The 21,627-nt window shown below is 49.8% G+C and overlaps 1 protein-coding gene and 1 long non-coding RNA gene across 4 annotated transcripts in view; one reads left to right on the top strand and one right to left on the bottom strand.

The window, feature by feature from the left end:
• The window catches only part of LOC105491467 (brain expressed associated with NEDD4 1), a 59,141-nt gene extending 37,572 nt beyond the window's left edge, over positions 1-21,569 (top strand). For 2 of the 3 annotated variants that reach the window (XM_071084688.1, XM_011757963.3), the window contains 3 exons: positions 7,715-7,978; positions 16,253-16,403; positions 19,363-21,569. In XM_071084688.1, the coding sequence (XP_070940789.1) occupies positions 16,291-16,403; positions 19,363-19,702 (453 nt within the window). In that variant the 5' untranslated portion in view covers positions 7,715-7,978; positions 16,253-16,290 and the 3' untranslated portion in view covers positions 19,703-21,569. Of the gene's footprint in view, positions 1-7,714; positions 7,979-13,766; positions 13,977-16,252; positions 16,404-19,362 lie in introns of those variants that run through there. The other variant, XM_011757964.2, reaches the window with a different exon arrangement.
• On the bottom strand, positions 9,593-17,188 carry LOC105491465 (uncharacterized). Its single transcript, XR_011616530.1, has 5 exons — positions 16,603-17,188; positions 16,089-16,246; positions 15,368-15,544; positions 14,625-14,701; positions 9,593-13,083 (listed from the first exon to the last, which is right to left on the bottom strand). It is a non-coding gene; the product is annotated as an uncharacterized lncRNA (long non-coding RNA).
• Positions 21,570-21,627: the final 58 nt, after the last annotated feature.

Here is a 21,627-nt window from a genome sequence, read left to right on the forward strand (position 1 = left end):
GGGTTTCCATTTCTCCACATCCTCACCAACACTTGGCATTATCTTTTTTTATTATAGCCATTCTACTGGGTATGAAATGGTATCTCATTGTGGCTTTGATTTGCATTTCTCTGATAGCTAATGATGTTGGGCAACTTTTCATGTGCTTACTGGCCAATTGTATCTTCTTTGGAGAAATGTCTATTCAGATCTTTTGACAATTTTTAATTGGGTTATCTTTTTATTATTGAGTTGTAATAGCTTTTTACATATTCTAGGTGCAAGTCCCTTATGAGATAAGTGATGCACAAATATCTTCTCCCATTCTACAGACTGTCTTTTCACCATCTTGAAGGTATCCTTTGATGCATTAGTTTTTTAATTTTGATGTTTATCTATTTTTCTTTTGCTTCTTGTGCTCTTGGTGTCATATCTAAAAATCATTTGCCAAATCCAAAATCACGACAACTTATCCCTATGTTTTTATCTAAGAGTTTTATAGTTTCAGGTCATACATTTAGGTCTTTAATCCATTTTCAGTTGATTTTTCTATATTATATAGGGAACCCAACTTCATTCTTTTGAATGTAAGCATTCAGTTATCCTAACACCATTTGTTGAAAAGACTATTCTTTCTTCCATTTAATTGTCTTGACACCCTTGCTGAAAATCCACTGACCATAAATGTGAGGGTCTGTTTCTCAACTCTCAAGTCTAGTCCATTTATTTATATGTCTATCTCCATGCTAGTACCACACTATCTTGATCACAGTAGCTCTGTAGTAAGTTTTGAAATCAGGAAATGTGTCCCCTCCAACTGTGTTCTTTTTTGGGGTTATTTTAGCTATGTTTGGCCCCTTGAATTTTCATGTGAATTTTAAGATCAGCGTAAGATCATTTCAGTTTCTGCAAGGAAGGCTGGAACTTTGATCAGCATTGTGTTGAATCTTCAGATGAATTTGGGGAGTATTGTCATCTTAATATTTAGTCTTCTGAAACACAAACATGGGATGTCTTTCTATTTATATGGGTCTTTAATTTCTTTTGAAAATGTTTTAGAGTTTTCAGAGTATACATTTTGTGCTTTTTTTTTTTTTTTTTTCCTTGAGACAGAGTCTCACTCTGTCACCCTGGCTTGAGTGCAGTGGCGCGATCTCGGCTCACTGCAAACTCCATCTCCCAGGCTCAAACGATTCTCCTGCCGCAGCCTCCTGAGTAGCTGAGATTACAGGCACCTGCCACCACACTGGGCTAATTTTATTTGTACTTTTAGTAGAGATGGATTTCACCATGTTGGCCAGGCTGGTTTCAAACTCCTGACCTCAGGTGATCCACTGGCCTCAGCCTCCCAAAGTGCTAGGATTACAGGTGTCAGCCACTGTGCCCAGCCTAAGTTTTGTACTTCTTTTGTTAAATTTGCTCCTGAGTATTTCATTCTTAATTTCATTTTAGATTTGGTCATTGCTACTATATAAATAAACTGTTGATTTTTATATATCAGTCTTGTATCCTGCAACCTTGCTGAATTTATTAGTTCTAATAGTTTTTGAATGAATTCCTTAGGATTTTTTATATACAAGATTATGTCATCCGCAAATGTAGTTTTACTTCTTCCTATATTGTATTTGACAATACATTAAATGCATATTGTATTGGCTTTTATTTCATTTTCTTGCCTAAGTTTCCCCGTCTAGAATCTCCAATATAATGTTGAATAGAAGTGGCAAAAGTGGACATTCTTGTCTAGATCCTGATCTTAGGGAGAAGGTTTTAGTCTTTCACCATTAAGCACCATGTTATCTGTGGGTCTTTCATAAATGCCCTTTATCAGGTTGAGGAGGTTCCCTTCTATTTTTAGTTTGTTGAGTGTTTTTATCAAGAAGGAGAATTCCATTTTGTCATGTTTTTCTCTGTTTTGATCATGTAGTTTTTGTCCTAAAGTCTACTGATGTGGTATATTACATTAATTGATTTTTTGGATATTAAACCAATCTTGCATTCCCGGGATAAATCTTATCTAGTCCTGGTGTATAATCCTTCTTATGTGTTAGATCCAATTTGCTAGTATTTTGTTGGGGATTTTTGCATCTATATTCCTAGGAAATATTGTTCTGTAATTTTCTTTTCTTGTAATGTCTTTGTCTAGTTTTGGTATCATGGGAATGCTGGACTTATAGAATGAGTTGCTAAGTGTTCCCTCCTCTTCTATTTTTTAGAAAAGTGTACGGAAATTGGTATTATTTCCTTTTTAGCTTTTTGTGTTGTGATAAAATATATATAACATAAAATTTATCACTTTAACCATTTTTAAGTATACAGTTTGCTGGTATTGAGTACAGTCACATTGCTGTGCAGCCATCAACACTATCCATCTCCAGAACTCTTCTCTCATCCCAAACCAAAATCCTGTATGCATTAAAGTTATTATTTATTCTGTAAATTTTTGGTAGAATTCTCCAATGAGTTATCTGGTCCTGGGATTTTCTTTCTGGAAAAGGAAGCTGAAAAGTTTTCTCGTGTTAATAATTCAATCTCTTTGCTTGTGATAGGACTCGTCAGAGTTTCTGTTTCTTTTTAAGTCATTTTCCTTACTTTTGTGTATTTCTTGGAATTTGTACATTTTATCCAAGTTATCCAATTTGTTGGCATACAGTTAGTTGTTCATAGAATTCCTTGAAAATTTTTATTTCTGCAAAGTCTGTGGTAACACCTGTAACTGGGACCACAGGTGTGAGCCACCACGCCTGGCTAATTTTTTGTATTTTTAGTAGAGATAGAGTTTCACCATGTTGGCCAGGCTGGACTTGGAACTCCTGGCCTCAAGTGATCCACCCACCTTGGCCTCCCAAAGTGTTGGGATTACAGGTGTGAGCCACCGTGCCCAGCCAAATTTGTTAATCTTCTTAAAGAACCAACTTCTAGACTGGGCGAGGTGGCTCACACCTATGCTCCCAATTACTCAGGAGGCTGAGGCAGGAGAATCACTTGAACCTGGGAGGCAGAGGTTGCAGCTGCACTCCAGCCTGAGAGACAATGTGAGACTCTGTCTCAAAAAAAAAAAAAAAAGAAAAGAAAAGAAAACTTCTGGGTTTTTTGGCTTTCTCTATTGTTTTTCTATTCTTTATTTCACTAATTTCCACTCTGATCTTTATTATTTCCTTCCCTCTGCCCACTTCAGATTTAATTAGCTCTTCTCTTCCCAGTATCTTAAGGTAGAAGGTTAGGTTGTTGATTTGAGATCTTTTTTCATTTTTAATGTAGACATGTACATACATAAATTTCCCTCTAAACACTGCATTAGCTGCATCCTGCAAGTTTTTTCTTTTGAGATGGAATTTCGCTGTTGTTGCCCAGGCTGGTGTACAGTGGCACAATCTTTGCTCACTGCAACCTCTGCCTCCTGGGTTCAAGTGATTCTCCTGCCTCAGCCTCCCAAGTTGCTGGGATTACAAGCACCCACCACCATGCCCGGGTAAATATTTTTTTATTTTTAGTAGAGACGGAGTTTCACCATCTTAGTCAGGCGGGTCTCAAACTCCTGACCTCAAGTGATCCACCCACCTCACCCTCCTAAAGTGCTGGGATTACAGGCATGAGCCGCTGCGCCCAGCCTGCATCCCACAAGTTTTAGTGCAATGTCATTTTAAGTTATCTCAAAGTATTTTCTAATTTCCTTTATGCTTTTCTCTTTATTTGACTATTTATTAGTGTGCTGTTTAATTTCCATGTATTTGTGAATTTCACAAATTTCTTTTTGTTATTAATTTCAAATTTTTTATTGTAACCAGAAACATACTTTGTACAATTTCAATCATTTTAAAATATATTGAGGCTTGTATTATGGCCTATCCTTAAAAATGTCCCACGTGTGCTTCAGAAGAATGCATATTCTGCTGTTGTTGGGTGAAGTGTTCTATAGATGTCTATTAGGTCTAGTTTGTGTATAATGCTGTTCTAATCTTATATTTCCTGATTGGTCTCTGCCTAGTTTCTCTATACCTTATTAAAAATGAAATATTGAAGTCCCCAACTATTATTATTTTATTGCATTTTCCCTCAATTTGTTAAACTTTGCTTCATGAATTTGGGGACTCTATTATTAGGTGCATATATGTTTATAATTGTTATAACTTCCTGATGAATTAACTCTTTATCACTATAAAATGACATTTTTTGTCTTCAAGTCTATTTTTTCTGATATTATGGCCACTGCATCTTTCTTATTATTGCAATTTGCATGGCATTTCTTTTTCCTTCCTTTTAGTTTCAACCTATTTGTGTCTTTGGTTCACAAGTGAGACTCTTATAGACAGTATATAGTTGGATTCTGTTTTTTACCCATTCTGACAATCTTTCTTTTGATGGGATTATTTAATCAATCAAATTTAATGTTATTCATACAGTTGGATTTACATCTGCCATTTTGCTTTTTGTCTTGTGTATGTTTCATGTCTTTTTTGTTTCTCTTTTTCTCCTTTTTGCTTCCAGTGAATATTTTCTAATGTAATATTTTAATTTCTTTAATGATTTTTTCACTATATTTGAGTTATGTCCTTAGTGGTTGCTCTAGGGCTTGCCATATACATCTTAACTCATTAGAATCTACTTAATACTTATACTAACTTCATTCCAATGAGAATTAAGTTACTCCAGTTACTCCTATATAACTCTATTCCCTCATCCCTCTTTTTGTGCTATTTTTCTTATATATCTGAGAACTTCTTATCCAGCTCCTTAGGTTTACTGGGGAGAGCAAGACCCAGAGAGAGTCTGGCTGGGCTATGTACTGGCTGTCTGACCACAGATGAATCACTTAAAATTCCTTGAGCCTCAGTGTCCTCACCTGTAAAATGGCGAGAAAATGGCTGAAATAGCTCCAAGAATGAAATGAGCTCTTATCACTTATCCTACACATAGTAGGAGCTCTGAAAACAGTGGCCTGTGTTTGACCCTCAAAGAATTCCAGGAATTTTTATACCCCATTGTTCTTTAAAAGGCCATATATGCAAAGCAACCCCCAAATGCAGAAGTAGCCAAGAACTCACAATGTGAGGCAGACAAATCTAATTGTTCAGTACAGAGTGACTTATTTGGGGAACTTAAGGATGGAAGCGTAGTCTTGGACAGCAGCAAAACAGGTAGATCTCCACACTGTTAATCCCCAGACCCAGGGCTTATATATCATAGGGAAAGAGTATACATGCTCTGTGCAAGACAATTAAAGGCAGCCCTCCAGAACAGGCAAGAATGCTACATGCGTCATAACCTATAATTTGTGCAATAACATCAAGGCTGACATGTTCTTATGCTAAGGACAGTAAATAAAGTGAGAATCAGGAGGCTTTCACAGGACTGGGGCTAATCAGAAGTCAACATGGCGGATTAGCGTCTGTATTAGTCCATTCTTACATTGCTATGAATACCTGAGGCTAGATAATTTATAAAGAAAAGAGGTTTAATTGACTCACAGTTCCACATGGCTGGGGAGGCCTCAAGAAACTTACAATCATGGCAGAAGGCACCTCTTCATAGGGCAGTAGGAGAGAGAATGAGTGCAAGCAGGGGAAATGCCAGACACTTATAAAACCATCAGATCTCATGAGACTCACTCATTATCACGAGAACAGTACTGGTGAGAGAAACAGCCCCCAAGATTCAATTACCTCCACCTGGTCCTGCCCTTAACACATGAAGATTATAGGGATTACAATAAAAGGTGAAATTTGGATGGGGACACAGAGCCAAACTATATCAGCATCCAAGATGGAGTCACTCTTATCTCCACACCCTGCATTCTCACATCAGAGAGTCAGGAAGCGTGCATGTCCAACCGAAGCCTTAGGGTGCTCCCTCTCTCCCGTGCATGCCTCTCCAGGGGAGCGTCTCACAGTGAACTTCAGCAAAGGCTTGGCTCTCAGGGTGGGATGACATACAGGCCCAGACACTAGGGCCTCCATCTCAGTCCCTCCTGATGAAGGCCAGTAGGCTGCAAGAGCCACCAGCATGGGTCAGACCTGCCCCAAGGGCATGTTTCTAGCCCCAGCTAAGGTCCTGAGTTTGTGCTTTACCACCTGTTCCTGTCGTAGGTTGAATGTGGTTGAGGCTTTTGGAGTCAGTGCTAGAAAGGTATGGGAAGGAGAAGCAATCACAGCTGAATGTCAAGCCTCTGATTGGTAGATGACCAGGCCCTCACCTGGGAAAAAAGCCCTCCTACAGCTACTTAGGCAGGTGGTCACCCATGCTGTCCTTGATTACCACCCAAGACAGAGGCCTTACTCTCCTGAGGCATTGCAAGGCCTCCCTGCCATTTCCCCATCTGGTCTCAAGACTGGAGCTACTCACTCAATACATGCATTAGGCAACTTTGGAGTGCCCAGCCCCATTGTTGAGTTTGAGGACACAGAGAGTGATCAAACACAAGCCCTGGAAACCAGACATGATCATATGTAACAAATGCAAAGCTGGCGCTTGAACATGGGCTCTGGGAGAATGTGCAAAGGGACCCTTCTCAGAACAGAGCCCAGGAAAGATCTGACCTTCATGGTGCTTGCCCGTGACCCTGTGGTTCATTAAGTATCTGAAGCTGGCTCCCTACTGCTGTTCAGAGACCCGGCTGGCAGCCTCAGGAAGGGTTTGCACTGAGAGCAGGAGATGCACTGAGGGCAGAAGAGCAAGCACTGGACTTTGAAGCCAGATCTAGGTTCTAGCTTAGCTCTGCCATGGAGTAACTGAGTGACCATGGGCCAGTCACTTACCAGTGCTGAGTCTTAGTCCACCTATCTGTGAAAGGAGAAAGCTGCATCCTGAGTTGCAGGGCTGAGTTGGAGGGAATTCAGTGACACTCCAAGACACTCACTAATGAGGAGCTGACCGTCCAAGTGAGGCAGTGGGTGCCTATGGCTGCCCCTAGCTGACTCTGACCCCTCCCCAGGACCCCAGCTCCCAAGGCTCCATCATTTTTTCCAGTGGGAGGACTAAGTCACCTGTCCCCAGGAGTTTCTTTCTGTAGGACTCTCAAGGATCCAGCTGTTAGTCCTGGAGGAGGTTCCTGCACTCTCCTCTTGCTCCCACCACACCACATGCTCCCTGGAAGTCCCCTCCACCCCTCTGTGCCTTTGTCCCGCCTGGAATGCCTCTCCCTGCCTTCCCTGAGCTAACTCATCCTCACCCTCCAAGATCACCTTGGCCTTCCCTCTTCTGGGAAACCTTCTCTCATCTGATCCAACCCCTTGATGCAACTGGGTGAATTTCAGCCCACAGCCCCAGGCCTGCCTGAAGCCAGCAGAATCGTTCCTCATACTCTGTCCCCCTATACATCCCCCATTGCTTCCTAAGACATTGGTAAAATCATGTTGACCTTTCAACTTGTCTAGCTTTAAGAGTCTTGGATTCAAGCCTCAGCTCTACCACTAATTTGCTGTGTGACCTTGGGCAAGTCCACTGCCCTCTCTGAGCTTCCCTTTTCCTATCTGTGAGGTAGTTCAGCTTGTGGGCAGAGGCTTCAGAGGAGAGGAGGGACAGTCAGCCCTCACTACCAGAGGCTCCTGTAGGCAGTGGAGTGAGGTGCTGCTCTCCTTCTCCCTCCCAGGAGCAGACAGGATAGAGTCTGTGGGCCTGAGCCCAGACCCTCCTCCATTTATTTAGGGAGCAACAGCTCACAGGGCAGCAGGGGCAGAGGAGGAAGGGGTGTGGCAGGCCTGGGCTCCAGCTCAGTGTCCTCTCTCTCTGTCCACAGTAGCACGATACAACCGCACCAACTACTTCTACCCCACATTCTCAGAGAGCTCAGAGCACAGCCATCTGCTCGTGTCCCCCGTGCTGGTGGCGAGCGCTGTCATAGGTGTGGTCATCATCCTCTCCTGCATCACCATCATCGTGGGCAGCATCCGCAGGGACAGGCAGGCCCGGCTTCAGCGGCACCGCCACCACCACCGCCGCCACCACCACCACCACCATCACCACCGCCGGCGTCGACACCGAGAGTACGAGCACGGCTACGGTGAGCTGCTGCCCAGCCTGGGGCCCTGGGACCTCATCTGATTGCAATTGCAACCTAGGAGGCATCAAGGAGTTGGCAACTCTGCCCTGGGTGGAGCAGGGTGGTCGGGAAATCATCCTAGAAGTCTTGGGTGATCAGGAAGAGCTCACAGGTGCCCACCATAATGTTCTCAGTGGCATGAGAGGCCCAGTTGACTGCTAAGAGAGAAACTCAGGCCGGGCGCAGTGGCTCATGCCTGTAATCCCAGCACTTTGGGAGGCCAAGGCGGGCGGATCACGAGGTCAGGAGATCGAGACCATCCTGGCTAACACGGTGAAACCCCGTCTCTACTAAAAATACAAAAAATTAGACAGGCACGGTGGCGGGCGCCTGTAGTCCCAGCTACTCGGGAGGCTGAGGCAGGAGAATGGCGTGAACCCGGAAGGTGGAGCTTGCAGTGAGCCAAGATTGCGCCACTGTACTCCAGCCTGGGTGACAGAGCGAGACTCTGTCCCCCCCCAAAAAAAAAAAAAAGAAAGAAACTCAGAGTGAGGCTGAAGGTCAGAGGGAGAGTGTATCACTCCTCCCCTGCCACTGTTGGTCCAGGCTGCACCAAGGGCTGGTCCAGCTGGTGCCTGGATGGATGGACAGATGGATGGATGGATGGATGGATGGATGGATGGATGGATGGATGGATGGATGGATGGATGCATGGATGCATGGATGCATGGATGCATGGATGGAGAGATGAGTGGATGAATGAAGAGAGGAATGGATGGGTGAGAAGGGAGAAGGACTCATAGGGAAATGGATGGATGAGGGGTGAGGCGATGGATAGATGGAGGTTGAGTGGAAGAGTCAGTGGATGGGTGGAGAGATGGATGGGTGGAGAGTATGAATGGATAAATGGGTAGATGAAAGGATGGATGAATGAGAAAATGGAGGGATGGATAGATGGGTGGATTGAGTGTTATGCCTGAGTGGAGGGATGGAAGGGAGGGCTGAGTGGAGGAATGGAAAGATAAATAGGTGGGCAGTGGGATGGGTTGATGGGGGTGAATATATGAATAAGTGAATGGATTAACTGATGGAATGAATGATGAGTGAATGAAACTATCCCTGGTGAGAGCCAGCAGAGTGCAAATAGAACTGATCTGAGGGTCTCCCAGTTGTTGGGATCACCCTTAAACAGAGTTGGTGGCTAATTCTTGGCTGACCAGTCCCAAATCTGTGCATGTGGCCAGAATGCCTGAACTTTTTACAGAACGCAGCCACCTGACTGTGTCACTCCTGGAAGGGGCCAGCTGTCGAAGGCAGCAGGAAAAAATTCAATTGCATTCCATTCTCAGACAATTTTCAACGGCAGGAAAAAGTCAGACTCTTCCTTCCCAAATCACCATCCACAGGCCTTCAGGGGCTTCTGCCTAGGCCCAAGGCCACCACCAGACAGGGAAAAGAAAAGCAGGACCTTGGAGATGCTGAACAGCAACAGGCACCCTTCACACTGTGGGGTGAAGTGATGCCAACCTCCTAGGAGCCACAGCCATGGCCAGACCTGAGGCGTTTCGCCCTCCAAGGCAGGAAGAGCTTGGGGAAAAGGAAGATAGGAAACATTTTTAAAACAGATTGAATTGGGCCGGGTGCGGTGGCTCAAGCCTGTAATCCCAGCACTTTGGGAGGCCGAGACGGGTGGATCACAAGATCAGGAGATCGAGACCATCATGGCTAACCCGGTGAAACCCCATCTCTACGAAAAAATACAAAAAACTAGCCGGGCGAGGTGGCGGGCACCTGTAGTCCCAGCTACTCGGGAGGCTGAGGCAGGAGAACAGCGTGAACCCGGGAGGCGGAGCTTGCAGTGAGCGGAGATCTGGCCACTGCACTCCAGCCTGGCCGACAGAGCGAGACTCTGTCTCAAACAAACAAAAAAAATAGATTGAATTGGATCTGATCAGCCCTGGCCTTTGGAGCCCCTCCTCCCCCTCGCAGACACACCCTGATTAGCCAGGTTTGGGGTATTTCCTGTCCTTTATCACAGAGTTAACTGGTTAAGGAGGGGACTAAGGGGTAGCTGGAGTTAGTGAACAGATGCCTGGTAGTAATGGCCAATAAGTAAGGAGTGCTTGCTGGGCACCTGGCGCTGTTTGTGCATAATCTCACTGTGCAAAATCCTCACCATAGTCCTAGTGAGATGATAAAAGTCCTACCTTTTATCATCATTCCAATTGACAGATCAGAAAGTTCAGGCTGGAGTGATTAAGTAACAGGGTGGGACCACCCAGCCAGCGAGTAGTGGATCCCAGACTTGAGCCCAGGCAGCCTGACCTGGCACCCACAGGCTGCCGGCTGCATAGCACTGCCTAGAGGTGGAGATGTCAGGGAGACGCCCCTGGGAGCCACCCCATGGGCTCAAGGCAGTGTCCGGCAGACACGTACATGGCCACAGTGGGTGTCACTCAGACCTGGATGTCGCTCCCCTGGGAAAGCTGTTAGGAGAACCAGAAGAGCAGGAGGCTGGACCTTATGTAAGACACAGAGGGACATCCCAGGACAAGTCGGGACAAGTGGCCACAGTTGAGGAAAGACACAGCAGGCTAGTGGACTGTTCTCACTGTCCAACAATGAGGATCAAAGAGAAAGTTCAGCATAAATAAAACAGACATCAAAAACTCAGACGTGGAAAACTCAGCCCACCCAGTCTCCGCAAGTCTCCCCAGAAGCCAGGGACTCCCCAAGGAGACAAGCCAGGAGCACTTCTAAGCCAGGACGGGCCAGTCCCACCCCTGCATCACCAGCCTGAGCCTGGAGAGTCCAGGGCTCCTGCCCAGAGCATGCCCATCCCCGCCAAGAGAAACCCAGGACCCCCAGCCCTGGAGGGTGTCGGGCAGACCCAGGATGGTCATCCTGCCGCCTGCCCTTTGCACAGCCTGGCCCTTACCCAGCTCCTCCCACTCCTCTCCAGTGTCCTGTCCATGCTCCTTCCAGCCCCTTTGCCTGGGCTCTTCTCTCTGCCCTGACTGCCATTCCCTGGGCTTCTCTAACCGAAAAAAGCCTTCCAGGCCCCACTCAAAGGCTGCCTCCTTATGGGAGCTTGTCTGGCCTCTCCTCACACCTACCAGGCAGAGGTGAATGGGTGTCCCCCTCCCCTGTACCTCCTCAGCATTGCACTCACGCCTGCCTCAGTGTCTCAGTCACGGGGTGATTATGCTGCATCCATGAGAGCAGGGCCCACAGGTGACTCCCAGCTACCCAGCCTTGGGCCTGGAGGAAGCGCTCCATGGGCAAGGTAGGAGCCACCATATTTTATCCTCAAGGCAAAAGATGTAGTGGCCCCCTTTAAAGACTAGGAAACTAGTCAGGTGCGGTGGCTTATGCCTGTAATCCTAGCACTTTGGGAGGCTGAGGCGGACGGATAGGTCAGGAGTTCAAGACCAGCCTGGCCAACATGGCAAAACCTTGTCTCTACTAAAAATACAAACATTAGCCAGGCATGGTGGCACATGCCTCTAATCCCAGCTACTCGGGAGGCTGAGGCACAAGAATCGCTTGAACCTGGGAGGCATAGGTTACAGTGAGCAGAGACCATGCCACTGCCCTCCAGCCTGGGTGACAGAGCGAGACTCTGTATCAAAAAATAAAAAATAAATAAAGAATAGGAAACTGGGCTGGGTGCCATGGCTCACACCTGTAATTTCAACACTTTGGGAGGCCGAGGTGGGAGGATCGCTTCAGATCAGGAGTTTGAGACCAGCCTGGGCAGCACAGCAAAACCCCATCTCTACAAAAAAAAAAAAAAAAATGTAAAAATTATCCAGGTGTGGTGGCACATGCCTGTAGTCCCAGCTACTCAGGAGACTAAGTCGGGAGGGTCCCTTGAGCCCTGATCAAGGCTTCAGTGAGCTATGATCTCACCACTTCATGCCAGCCTGGGTGACAGCAGAGAGAGACCCTGTCTCTAAAGAAATAAGAAAAAAATTAAGACTGGGAAACTGAGGCACAAAGAAGCAACTTGTTCAATGACTTATCTTGGAGCGCATGCTAGGAGCCCACAGTAGTTCCCAAGCTGAGAGGGCTGAGCCGTTGGCCTTGGCGCAGAGGAAAGAGATGTACCTGGGGGTGGGCCAGCCCCTCTGTAGCCTATGGTGGCCTCGGGACTAGTGCCAATGAACGAGGCCTCAGCTGTCCCTGGAGTGCGTGGGATGACCGAGGTCACAGCTCTGCCAAGCAGGATCAGGCCTTGGCTTCCCCGCTGTAGCCTGTGGTAGTGGTGACCCCTGTGGGGTTCTGGCCTCCCTGCCCCACTTCTGCTCTCAGCTCCAACTTTGGCACCTCCTGGGGCCTCGGCAGGGAGCCCAGAGGTGCTGTTGCCCCACACCTTCCCCTGGCCTTCTGGAGGGTGCGCAGGGGCTGCTGGGAGCCTTGGGAGGGTGTCAGGGAAGAGGGAAACACACTGTGAGCAGCTGTGGGAGGACATGAAAGCAGCACCACCAGGCATGGTGCCTAACACCTGTAATCTCAGCACTTTGGAAGGCCAAGGTGGGAGGATGGCTTGAGCTCAGGAGTTTGAGGCTGCAGTGAGCTATGATCACACCACTGCACTCCAGCCTGAGCAACAGAGCAAGACCCTGTCCCTTAAAAAAAAAAAAAAAAAAAAAAGAAAGAAAAATTAAAAAAGGGAGGGGCAGTGCACCAGCAAGCCCCAACCTTTGGCACTGGGCCCCTTCCACCTGTCAGACACACCCACAGCCCCCCAGCTCTGGTGACTGAAGCCCTCTTGGCCTCTGTCCCACCCCTCTGGCTATGGATTCCTCTCCTCTGTCCCTTTATAGGTGAAGGTCCCTCAGATCCCACACCTTGGTCCTGCTCCTCTCTCTACACCCACTCCCTGCTCCACCTCATCCACCATCCATCATCCTCCCTTACCTGGCTCCAGCTCTCAGGTCAGCTCCAGAACGACATGCCCAGAAGTCCCCTGGACATCACCCCACGAAGCCCCACAGGCACCTCAGGCTCCAGGTGTCCACAGAGGCCTGATTTCCTACTTCCTATGCGCATCCTCAGGAAAGTTGCCAAAACTCTCTGTGCCTCAGGCGAGTTGTCTATAAAACTGGTACCGGAGGATCCACCTCAAATAGTTATTGTGAGGACTAAATTAGCACAGCACCTGGCTAATGGGTATATACATGCTCAATAAATGTGAGCTATTTTCATCATCTCTTTTTCTCCAAGAAAACCTGCTCCCAGGCCACTGCACTAATGCCAGCTGTCCCTGCCTGCCAGCCACCAGCCTGGCACCTCTAAGGCATTCTCCACAAGGCGACCAAAGTGACAGGACTGTGACCACTTCCCAATGGCTCCCCATTGCCCTCAGGACAGAGCTGGCCCTCTGCCTGCCCACAGAACCTTTCTGTAGTCTAGCCAGACAGAGAGAGGAGCCACAAATGTTTGAGAATGAGATGGGGGTGGGGCAGGAAGAAGAAAGAGGGAGGGAGGGAGGGACAGAGGAAGGAAGGAGGGAGAAATAAAGAGAGAAAAAGAAAGAAAGAAAAGAAAGAAGAGAGAGAAAAAAGAAAAAGGAGAAAGAAGAAAGAAAAAAGATGAAAGACAGGAAAGAAAAGAAAGGCAAAGAAAGAAAGGAAAGAAAGAAAGAAAGAAAGAAAGAAAGAAAGAAAGAAAGAAAGAAAGAAAGAAAGAAAGAAAGAAAGAAAGAAAGAGAAAGAAAGAAAAAGAAAGAAAGAAAGAAGGAAGGAAGGAAGGAAGGAAGGAAGGAGGGAAGGAAGGAAGGAAGGAAGGAAGGAAGGGAAGGGAAGGAAGGAGAGGGAAAGAAAGAAAGGAGAGAGAAGGAAAGAAAGAAAAAGAAAATTCTGTCATTCTGTTCCATTTTGAGCTTCAAGAGAGATCTGGTGGCTGACTCTGTCTCCTGTCACTTGCTGCAGGTTTAGAGCAAGTGACTTCACTCTCGGTCCCTTCATCTGGTGGAAGGGGTAACCACTGCTCTCCTCCCACAGTGGGCTGTGAGGTAGGTGAGATCATAGAAATTGAGCACAGCAGGTCCTCATGGGTGCCAGTTCCTCTTCCTCCCTCTCCCAGAACCTGTCAAGGGGCAGTGAACTTGGAGTGATGTTAAATAATGAACCACGGTATTGGGGTGAAGAGGAGGTTTCACCTTAGTGAAGTGGGAAGCAGGGCTTCCGGATTCCTGGACTATCTGGGTCTGTGCTGACAGGGAAGTCAGGAGAGAAGGGAAAAGAAGGGATTTGGGAAGTTCGAATGGGGGTGGAGGGTGCTCGTTTATTTCCAGTTGTTTCTCAGGAGCTCTGCCCAGCTGCATGTCTCAGGTTTGGGGTCTGAGCACCTTAGGGCAGCCTCAGTTTTCCCAAGATGCTCCCCTCTGGGAAGTCCAAGAAAAAGCAGCCCAAGAAGAAAGGGTAGATAGCAGTTTGCTTCAGCCCTAACAGCTCTCAGTGCTGCCCACCAGCCAATCCACTCAGGTCCAGGAAGCAGCCCTGACTTTCCCCAGGGATCCCTGTGTGACCAGCACACCTGCTGCCCTGCAGGTGGAACCCTCCCCTGAACCCAAAACCCCTTCCCTGGCAATGCTGGCTAGTGGGGGGAAGGGGTGCCTGGCACCCGAGCCCAGCAGCCCTGGTTCAACTTCCAGCCTCACCTTTTTGCTGTGTGCTGTTGTCTTTCCTTAGTTTCTTCCCTAAGTTCTTCCAAAAATTCTGTCTCTCAGCTGGTGCCCTGAACAGGAGAAACAAATCTCATTTCAGCTCCTTTTTAACAGCATATGTTATTGACTTCATTTCTCCTAGTAGAAAAGTAATGTGTGTTCATTATAGAAAACCTTTAAAATATAGATAATATAAGAAAAGAAATATAAAGAAAGAAATAAGGGTCATGATCCTGTCATCTGGACAGGGCCACCATCAACGTGTTTGGAATATTTTCTTCTGAGAGCTTTCTTGGTGTCGGTATATAACCCTGGAATTGTACCAGTAGATATCGTTTCATATCCAGATTCTTCCACTCACTATTATATGAAGAGTGGGGAAAAGAGTTTAGGGGAGTGGGAAGAGCAGTCTTTGGGTTTATACAGACTGCATAAATTCCAACTCCATGTTTCACCACGTATGTGACCCTGAGCATCAGCTTCCTTGTCTGCAGAATGGGGATGGCAACTGCGCCACTCACAGCGGAGAAAGGTTATAGCTCCGCCCCTGATGTCAAGCTCCACCCCCAGAGGGGAGGAGACACCTGGGAGCCCTGGGCTGGGGAGACCTCGTGTCGGAGCCACCTTTGCAGCTCCCACTGTTCCCATCCAGGACTACACCTGTCAGAAACTAGGCTGTAGAGAACTTAGCAAGGAGGAACCAAGACACCCAGCTGCCCTCCAGCCCAACCACTCACTGTGCGTTGTCCTCCAGCAAGTCACTGGTCCTCCCGGAACTTCAGCTGTGGAATGAGAGGATTCTGCTCCAGCAGCATTTCCTAAGCAGTGTTACTAGGTCTAAGAAAGGTCGAATGCTGGACAAGCACAGTTAAATGTGTTTCTTAGCTGCAGGACTTTTCAGAGCCTTTGATGTACTGATACATGGTAAAAAAAAAAAAAAAAAAAAAAAAAAAAGACGCAGAGGAGAATGCAGTGTGGGGAGGTGCCAGACTCATCATAGATGCCTTTTTCCCCCCCAAGATACCTAAAGGGAATTGATTGTGGTTGGGGTGGGGGAGGGCTGATCCCAGAGTTCTCTGCAGCCCTCGTTCCTTGCTACTCTCCTCCCCATTTTCCATGCCCAGCCCAACTCCACAGAAAGCACTCTTCTTTCTTATCTCCCTCCTTGGAAAGCTATTCAGTTCCCTTCTCCCAGCCTTCCCCTCTTCCCCCGGTTATATCCCAGACAAGACTCAGCTGTAGCAGCCCCTCCTCCAGGAAGCCCTCCCTGACTTCCCAACTGGTCAGGCCTGCCTCTACTCCCACAGTCCCAGTAGGACCTCTACCAAACCTCACAACACACTGCCCAGTACCAGGCTATCCCCAAGGCAGGCTGCCACCACCTTGGGAGCTGGCTAGGACAGGGCCAGCTCTGCTTCCTCTCTGTATCCCCATGCCCAACACGACAATGGCACTCACATTCTGAAGCTGTCACTGATGGATGAAGGTAGCTGCGATTGGCGAGGAGAGGAGTGGTCAGGTGGGGAATCTGAGCCTCCATGGCCCCAGGTAGACCCATAGACCCATGAGGAACGTCCCTGCATGCTGGTCTGAGGCCCAGGCCGGTGGTCTGTTCCCTGCAGTGTTGGACGGGCACACATACAGCCGCTCAAGCCACAGGATGCGCTATGCCTGCAGCTCCTCGGAGGACTGGCCCCCACCCTTGGACATCAGCTCTGATGGGGACGTGGATGCCATGGTACTCAGGGAGCTGTACCCAGATTCTCCACCAGGGTAAGGAGGCTATGTGGGGAAGGGGGCATTAGAGGATGGGGCCCTGGACACAAAGACCCCCCAACTCCATCACGGGAAAGAGTGGCACCTCTCCACATAGTATAAATGCAGAAAACACCTGCTCAGTGGGCATGGCCACCTCCTCCCCACTCCTGACCAAGTAGGTCCCATTGAGGCAGTGTGACTTAGCAGATGTCACCTGGAAGTGCTAGGAAAGGAAGAGACAAGCCCAGCTCCTCAGGCTGCTGACTAGGTGTGCCAGGAATGCCCTTGCAGTTTCAGGGGAGGTTCCATGGCAGCTGTCCTGAGCTCCCTGGGGATCTGCTCCTCCGGCTGTCTCCCTGGAGGTGGGAGGGAAGGCCAGAGAGTATTTGGTTATTTCAGTGACCATGGGATCAACTTCCCCTAGGGAAAAAAAAGTTCATTGTGTTTCAATAAATAACACCAGGGACTAGGGCAGCAAAGAGGGGACGAGCCCATATGCCGACATCTGATGGCCCCAGGTGCACTCGCTCTGGAAACTCTTTCTTGTATGATCATGAGCAAGTTACTTAATCCTGCGGTGCCTGCTTCTCCATTGTTGAAATGTCCATGTAATAATACCTGCCCCGGCTGGGCACGGGGGCTCACGCCTGTAATCCCAGCACTTTGGGAGGCTGAGGTGGGCAGATCACGAGGTCAGGAGATCGAGACCATCCTGGCTAACACGGTGAAACCCCATCTCTACTAAAAATACAAAAAATTAGCCGGGCATGGTGGTGGGCGCCTGTAGTTCCAGCTACTCGGGAGGCTGAGGCAGGAGAATCGCTTGAACCCAGGAGGTGGAGGTTGCAGTGAGCTGAGATCGCACCACTGCACGCCAGCCTTGGCGACAGAGCGAGACTTCATCTAAAAAAAAATAATAAAATAATAATAATAATACCTGCCCCACAGGATACTCATGAAAATGACACAGAAGTGCCGGTAAAATGCTCAGCAAGGCACTGGCTCTTCCCACCAGTGGTGTCGCTACTATTTCGAGGCCACAGGTGATAAACTATCCATGCTGAGGAGGACGAGGGGAGGGGATCAGGGAGGATGGGCTGACACGGGAAATCGGCCTTTGTCAAGCATGTGTGGTGCTTGGGTTGGGAGGAACTGGGACCTTCAGAGATACAGAGGAGGGTGTGACCAGCAGAGGGCACAGATGAACAAAGGCCCAGAGGCAGGTGAGCTCGCGTGTGCCGCACTACAGTGGGCACAGTGGGGTTTGACCTCTTCTCCCCTTCCCCTGCCCTGGCTTTCCAGTCAGACCCACCTGGGTTTGAGCCCATCCTGGACGCTGCCCAGGTTGATGCTCTCAGGCATGTCACTGTGGCTCTCAAGGGCTCCATTTCTTCATTTATGAAATAGGGACAAATAACCCTGCTTCCTGGGTTTTCCTGGAGAGGAAGATACTGTGGGTATCTGGGGATGTGGCTCAGGGTTAGACCTGAGCCCTCGGCTCCTGAGGCCATAGCCTGAGGACACAGGCACCTCCCCCCACCCCTAGGAGTCAGTGGCTCTAGCCTGTGTGGGGAAGGGCCAGCTGGGTCCCAGAGACCAGGAGCTGGACCCCAAGGAGACTGCCTCTGCCCAGTGAGGCTCATCAAAAGGACAGGAACCGGTGGGGCTGCTTCTGATGGAGGTGGAGGCACACAGATGCCCTGGGGGTGCCTGGGAGCAGACTTCTCCCTGAGTCAGAGCAGAGCGTTGGGTTGGCCTCAGGTACGAGGGGGTGTCCCAGCTGCAGGCCTCCACTGTGGTCAGGCACCTCCCCCCAGGCTGGTTGGGTTCAGGGCCTGGACAGGGCTGGGCAGGCATGAGACAGGGGTGGGGAGGGGTGGGGAAGGTGGGGGCAAGACTAGGAAGACAGAGGTGATTCCCCCTCCAAACACACACACACACACACACACACACACACACACACACACACCTGCCGAGACCTCCCAGGCAACAAGGTCTGGCTGAGCCCGGGGCCTCTGTGGTCTCATCTGCAGCCACCGAGGCAGAGACTGGCCTTAGAGATCAAGACGGGTTCCTCTCAGAGAAGTGGGGGGGTCATGGAGCTAGAAGGAGAGAGTTATGCCCTCAGCTCCTGGGGGCCCCAGAGACAGTGGCAGTGGGAAGAGAAAGGGACAGGTGGAGCTTGTGACCAGGAGGGCCCTGTGCCTGTGATCATGCCCACAGGAGTGGCTGTGTCCAAACGGCCCTCGGGGCCCTCGAGCAGCCCCCTCCCCATGGGGAGCTCTTCTCTGGAGGGCCTTTGGTCCCCTCCTGCCAGCCCCCCTCAGGCAGATCACCCATCAGTACTCGAAGAGGGAAAGGGGTCAGGGCCTCCACCATTCCGTGCTAGGAGACCCCTCCAGTCCTGGATGAATGGCCCGTGTCCTCCCCCTTGCCCTTCCACCTTCACCTCTGCCCCAGGGGCTTGAGCAGGGGTGGTGCGGCCAGTCCTTTCCAGGGCAGTGGGTGCTTTTTTGCTCTGCATCTGTAGGTTCAGAGGGGCCCAGGTCACTCTTTCCTAAACTGAGAACGGGAACTTTGGAGTGGCTGGAGACCAAGGTGTCTTGTAGCCTGAGGTTGGTCCTACCCAGCCCCCGCACACCCAGTGCGCTGCAGGGAGGTGCTCCCTAGACAGTAGTCCCTGCTGCTGCGAGGCCTGCGAGGCACCGGAGACCCGGGGCAGCTCAGTGTTCATGCGTTGAGCTCACACCGCACATGAGGGCTGAGTCAGGTCCCAAATCCAGGTCCCAGGGGTTCTGAGGTCCCCCTCTGGAGGTGGAGGGAAGTAGTAGGGTTTCACTGGAGCCAGCGTGGACAAGGCCCACCCTGGTCCACAGCCAGGACAGCTTGTCACTGCAGATAGACACCTAGGCCTTTGGGAGAGACCCAGCCCTAAGGCCTAGGTGGGGCACTGAGGGAGCCTCTTCTCTTGTAGCTACGAGGAGTGTGTGGGGCCAGGGGCCACTCAGCTGTATGTCCCCACGGACGCACCGCCACCCTACTCTCTGACTGATTCCTGCCCCACGCTGGACGGCACCTCCAACTCAGGCAGCAGCCACAGCCCTGGCCGACACCAGCAGGAGCAGAGAACCCCGGCCCAAAGTGGCCTCCACACGGTCTCCATGGACACCCTTCCCCCCTATGAGTCTGTGTGTGGAGCCGGCCCCCCATCGGGCCTGCTGCCACTGCCAGGCCCAGGCCCAGGGTCAAGGGGCTCCCAGGGCTCACCCACCCCAACCCAGGCCCTAGCCTCCGGCCCAGAGAGGATTGTGTGAGGGACCCAGCCGGCCGGGTCCTGCTGGTCCCTATGGGCTGAACCACATTCTTTAGGCACACAAAGGCATGCACACACACACACACACACACACACAGAGATATGCACTCGTGACTCATACACACACAGACCAAACTTGTATACACACAGACATCTACACTGACATACCCCGTGTACACACACAGATCTAGACATCCTCCACATGTGTGTGCACATGCGCACACACAGGCCCACCACAAACACAAAACCCACCGGCAAAGGTTTCACAGAATGTGGAGCTCTCCTGGCCTCCCGTCCCTCCTCCTGGCCTGTTGGTTGTGCCTCTGTAGACAGTGCTGCGGGGAAAGAGGTGAAGTAGGAAGTTGGACTTTCTCTTCCCTCTCCCAGGCCCGTTTGCCCCTACCCTTGCCGGCAAGCTGTGCCCAAATTCTGATTCTGCCTCTGGAAACTGCTGGACCATCCAAGGTCAGCCGCCTGCCCTGACCCCTACCCCAGGGCCAGCTTGTCCTCCTGGGAGGCAGGACAGGCCCCAGTGAGGTTCCATTGTGCGCTGTGCCTATCTCTCAATTCCAGGGCAGATGAGCCACAACATCACCACCCTGCCACTTACAAAGTGGGAGACCTGGGTCTGGGGCCTCAGGTGCAACCTGGAGGCCCTCACAGCCCACCAGGCCCCCTCCCAACCCCAGTACCCTCAGTCAGGTGGTGCTAGTAGAGCCATCTCCGAAGCTGCAGGCCCCAGGTGGATGGGCAGGGCCCTTCATGGGTGTGCAGTGGCGGTTCCCTCGTCAGTCCAGCCACTGCCCAGGACTAAGGGTCTTCAAGGAAGACGAGGTCATTGTCCTTCTCCAGGTGGCTTCACCGCAGTGCTGCCTGGGCACCTCTCTGAGGCAGAGAAGTGGCCCCTCGCTCAGTCCCTGCCCGGCCGACCACTGTGGCCTGCACGCAAATGGGTCAGAGCCAGATCCCGGAGCTGGTGCTGTCCTCCTAGGTGGCCGCTCATAGCTGGGGATGGTGAGTGAATGTGTTCTGGCCTTGCCCACGTGGGTGTTTGCAGAGACAAAATGAAGGGGATATACTCCCCATAAATACCACCTTGCCACCACAAGAGGACCAGAAGGCTACTCGGCCTTGCTGCCACAGAAGGGGATTTGTAGGGTCAGCCTGGCTGCAGAAAGGCTGGCTCAGATCTTGACCGAGAAACCCCGGTGATTTCCATCAAAGACCACGCAGGTAATGGAAGTGATTCCTGAAGACCCAACCCACCGAGGGTGGCAGCCAAGCGTCTTTTGAGGAGTGTCCCCGCCAGCATCGCCAGCAGCTATCACTCTGCCTCCCTCCCACCTCTTGTCCCCCATCGTTAAACAACAGCACCCTACCCCCACATTTCTGTTCCTGTAATGAAGGGCTACGACGATTTAGTAATCTCTTTCTTAAGCAGAGGAGTGGCAAGGATGGCAATCTGTTCTGGTGCAGAGCCGAAAGGAACCCACCCAGAGGTTCTGTAGCGTCCTGCGTGCCGCCTCCTGGAGCCCCAGACTCCACCTGGGGGAGGGACTTGTTTACAAGCAGTTCTGACCACCTTAGTGGTGTACTGTTTTCTAGGCAAAAAATATCTGTCTGTTGTACTGTATAGCCTTTAAAATGCTCCAGGAACGAGACTCTTTTAAGAAACACATCCTGCTTCTGCAACTCCAGAGAGTGCTGGGGGAAAAAAAGGGATAAAAATTCCTACCTACTCATCAGTGTTTGAACGATGGAGCTGAATCCTTGTTCCTGGACTAGGCAATGAATAAGCAACAATGTATCTTTTCTGTGTTCAAAATAAATATATCATCAATAAAATGTAGCAAGAAGTAACACTTTGAGAGAGTACATAAGGGTTCTTTTTTTCTTTCTTTCTTTCTTTTTTTTTTCTTCAGACAG

The sequence above is a fragment of the Macaca nemestrina genome, chromosome 18, assembly GCF_043159975.1.
Source record: "Macaca nemestrina isolate mMacNem1 chromosome 18, mMacNem.hap1, whole genome shotgun sequence".
Taxonomy (NCBI): Eukaryota; Metazoa; Chordata; class Mammalia; order Primates; family Cercopithecidae; genus Macaca; species Macaca nemestrina.